Source organism: Papaver somniferum, chromosome 4 (genome assembly GCF_003573695.1).
Source record: "Papaver somniferum cultivar HN1 chromosome 4, ASM357369v1, whole genome shotgun sequence".
NCBI lineage: Eukaryota > Viridiplantae > Streptophyta > Magnoliopsida > Ranunculales > Papaveraceae > Papaver > Papaver somniferum.
Genome location: NC_039361.1, coordinates 93,037,116 through 93,040,484, shown reverse-complemented (window position 1 = coordinate 93,040,484; position 3,369 = coordinate 93,037,116). Strand labels below are relative to the sequence as shown.

At 39.9% G+C, this 3,369-nt stretch overlaps 1 protein-coding gene across 1 annotated transcript; it reads right to left on the bottom strand.

The window, feature by feature from the left end:
- Positions 1-471: 471 nt before the first annotated feature.
- Positions 472-1,539, bottom strand: LOC113272814. Its single transcript, XM_026522612.1, has one exon. The coding sequence runs from the start codon at positions 1,537-1,539 to the stop codon at positions 472-474; it is 1,068 nt and encodes a 355-aa protein (XP_026378397.1).
- Between the last annotated feature and the right edge of the window lie 1,830 nt (positions 1,540-3,369).

The following is a 3,369-nucleotide window of genomic DNA, read 5'->3' as shown; positions in this document are numbered from 1 at the left end:
CTTGGAATCTGGAGATTTAGTTTGAGTATAACTCAGAGAAGTACTTTGCTGCGAACTATATTGAATTTTCACACGACCAGGCTTCCTAGTTTGCTTAGGCACAACTTTTTCAACTGGAATCTCGGACCATTTGGCTCCCTTGACACCTGCTAAAGCTTTCTCTGGCGTGAGGTCCTCATCCGAACTCTCCTCCTCCTGATTAGATTGTTGCACTGTGTTGTTTAGCCCCAACTCATCAGTTAAAACATCAAATTTATTCGAGGAGATAACCAAAGTATTATCCATCAAAGCATTGTAGGTAGGAGTCTCCACAATACTATGAACCACTGCGTCTTGAATAGGTATATAGGGAGTAGAAGAGTTGGCCTGGTTCTTATCAGTACTAGAGTGATTAGTTCTCGCCAATTCATCACTCGTTCCTGACTTAGACGCAATTGTGGTTTCATCAACCAACAAAATATTAGCTAATGCTCATTTCTGTGCAATCGCCAATTTAGATGTCTCAACAGCGTCAGACGCTGCACGAAGCCGAGCTTCAGAAGCAGCCAGCACCTCCTCAAGCTGACTAGTATCCTCCTTACCAGCAGCATTCTCCCCAAAAACAACATGTACATTAATATCTTTACCTGCACCATTGTGTGCATCTTCACCAGTTTCGCCTGAGTTGTCAACACCACTAGTATCCGCTTGAGTGTTATTCTTCTTACGATTGCGTGATCGCTTCTTACCTTTAGCATCCTGCCATTCCTGAATATCCGCCTTGTCCTTAACAGGTTCATCAGATTTTGGTTTCCTCCTGCACTCACTCTCATTGTGCCCTATGATGTTACAATGCATACAGAATTTTGGATGCTTAGGTATCTCCACATATTGCCAGAAAGTTCTCCCCCCAGCTGTTAGAAGAATTCTGTCAGGAATGTGCTTCGCGAAATCTACGTCAACCAGCACTGACGCATAGCTTCCAAACTCCAGATTCAAAGTTCTTTGATCAACTACAATCGGATTACCAACTGCTTTCCCAATGGATAGCAAAGATCTTTCGGTCCATAACTCTGCATGAAGACCTGGAAGATGAACCCAAACAGGTGCATGGGAAGTATTTTGTCTTTCCGGATCGAAACCAGGGTACCAATCCATCAAACGTAGCTCCTGTTGATTAAAAAACCATTTTCTGTTATGGATTCTGGCTTTTGTGTGCTCATCCCCCAACATAACAACAAAGAAACCCCTACTCATAGACATAAACCTAACCGAGTTAGGGTTTAGCTGCCATTGAGTAACTAAACTGTTCTTCACCTCCAAAAACTTCAAACCCGTGAAGTTGAGTCTTGCAATAAAGCTGAACTCAAAAGGCTTACAGCCTTCCTGATAAAAATCAGTAGGGATTACCAAAGATGGTTCTCCATTAATTAACGTGGGATTTGGCAGACTGCTAACATCAATGGCCGTAGGCTGCAATGTTTGACGTACCTTCACTTTTTCCGCAAAGGCTGGAGTTGGTGATCCATTCGTAATACGTAACACAGTTTCCTTAGTCATTATCAATCCTAAGATTAAACAATAATTGAAGAAGAAAATTGAAAACGCACAAAACCCTAGGAAAAACGCCAGAGTTTCTCTCTCCTCATATTTTTCCTCCTTGATCCCCATGCAAATCATGCAAATAAAGTTAAACCTATTGCTACTGATTCAAATATTATAGATGTTATTTCAGCAAAGGAAGGTGTTGAGTCCGGGAAGGGGAATATGACAGAAGTAGCAACAAATAGTAAATTTGTTTCTAAGGATACTCCAGTTCAAGAGTGCGATGAGGATAAACTGTTGGAGGAAGAGCTTAATAACTGTTTTGTAGAATATACGGAAGCACAGCTCAAACTGATCAAGTGTAAGAATGCTATTGCTGCGAGAAAAGATATTGCTGCACGAACTAAATCTGCTACTGAAGTTAATGTAGCTGTTATGCAAGTTCAAACCGGGATAAGTCAAGAGTCAGGAAATAACGTGGAATCTGGCTAGGAGATTCAGCCAACTTCCGTGCCCAAAAAGAACACTGAAACCGTATCCAAGCATAATCAGGTAAGTTCCGTATCCAACTTGGTTTTGGAAACTCAGCAACAACCCGTGTCCAATGAAAACTCTGAGGTTATGTCCGTGCAATGTCATACTCAGGCCGTGAATATCTCTCATGGTCTGAATACAAAGCCAGGGTCCGTAGAAGACTCGGTTTTAGAATCTTCTTCAAAACAAGAGTCTGTAAATAAGAATATTCAGGCCAAGCAAGCTGATAATCAGGTCGTGAATAATTCTCAAGGCTTGATTACTAAATCAGGGTCATCGAAAGAGGATTGGACAAAAGTAAAGGGTAAGAGCTCCCCAAACAAAGGTACTCCGTTTAAATTTAAATCTTTTGAAACTCCTTTTGTGGATGCGCTTTTTCAAATAGAATTAGTGGTGAATAACAAATATGGTGCCCTGGCATCTGAGTTAGGACTTGCTAATGATTCTAGTAAGGCTTTGGTGGAGGAGGAACAAGATGATTCTAGTAACTCGGATAATAGTTGGGTTCAAAAGATTGGGGTGAAGTTGATGCAGATATTCTAGCAAGGAAACAAGCTAGAAAAGTGGCCAAGCAAGCTGCGAAAATCATGGCTACGAATTCTAGGTCCAATGAAGAAAATCCTAGCCTAATCGGGTTGGACGAATGTGTTTTTGATATGAATAATATTTTGACAAATGAGGAACTAGAGGAGGCAAGCACCATTCAGATTGATGAAGTGCGTGCTAATTTCATTAGAGATTCATCCTTTAGAAAAGAGTATTTCAAGGAAAAAAAAAGGAGCAAATGGATAGAATGTCAACTAAGAAGAAAGCACAATCTCCTATTAAGCTTGTTCCGGGTGGTAATTATGCTTCAGATGAAAATGGAGAGGATTATGACTATGATGAAACCTATGATGATTATGAAGATATTTACAAGGAGTCTTATGGAGACTATGATTTGACTCAAATTATTGCTGGTCTCATACCCAAGAAGAAGAAATTTAGAGTTGGAAATAAGGGACGAAAACGTTTTTAATTTTCTAGTTTTCTTCTTTTTGCATGTTTTTTCGTGTTTAGGAGCATATTTTATGAGTTTTTAGAGTTTTTTGCCCCTTTGGTTTATAGGGGTGGGGAGGCCTAGAGCCTCCAATTTTGTAATTCTTGTAATTACGTTTTTTTGCTTTAATAAACCATTTTGACCTAGCAAAAAAAAGAACCGTAGTACTGGGATCTACAAGCTAGTTGATTCGATAAAGAATGATAATAGCAAATCCCTACAATGAGTGAAGATCAACTTTGAATGTTCTCTAAAAAGCGTCGAAAACTCTA

Excerpts from the sequence above, each read along its gene's own strand:
- LOC113272814 (XM_026522612.1), bottom strand. The coding sequence starts at position 1,539 with ATGACTAAGGAAACTGTGTTACGTATTACGAATGGATCACCAACTCCA.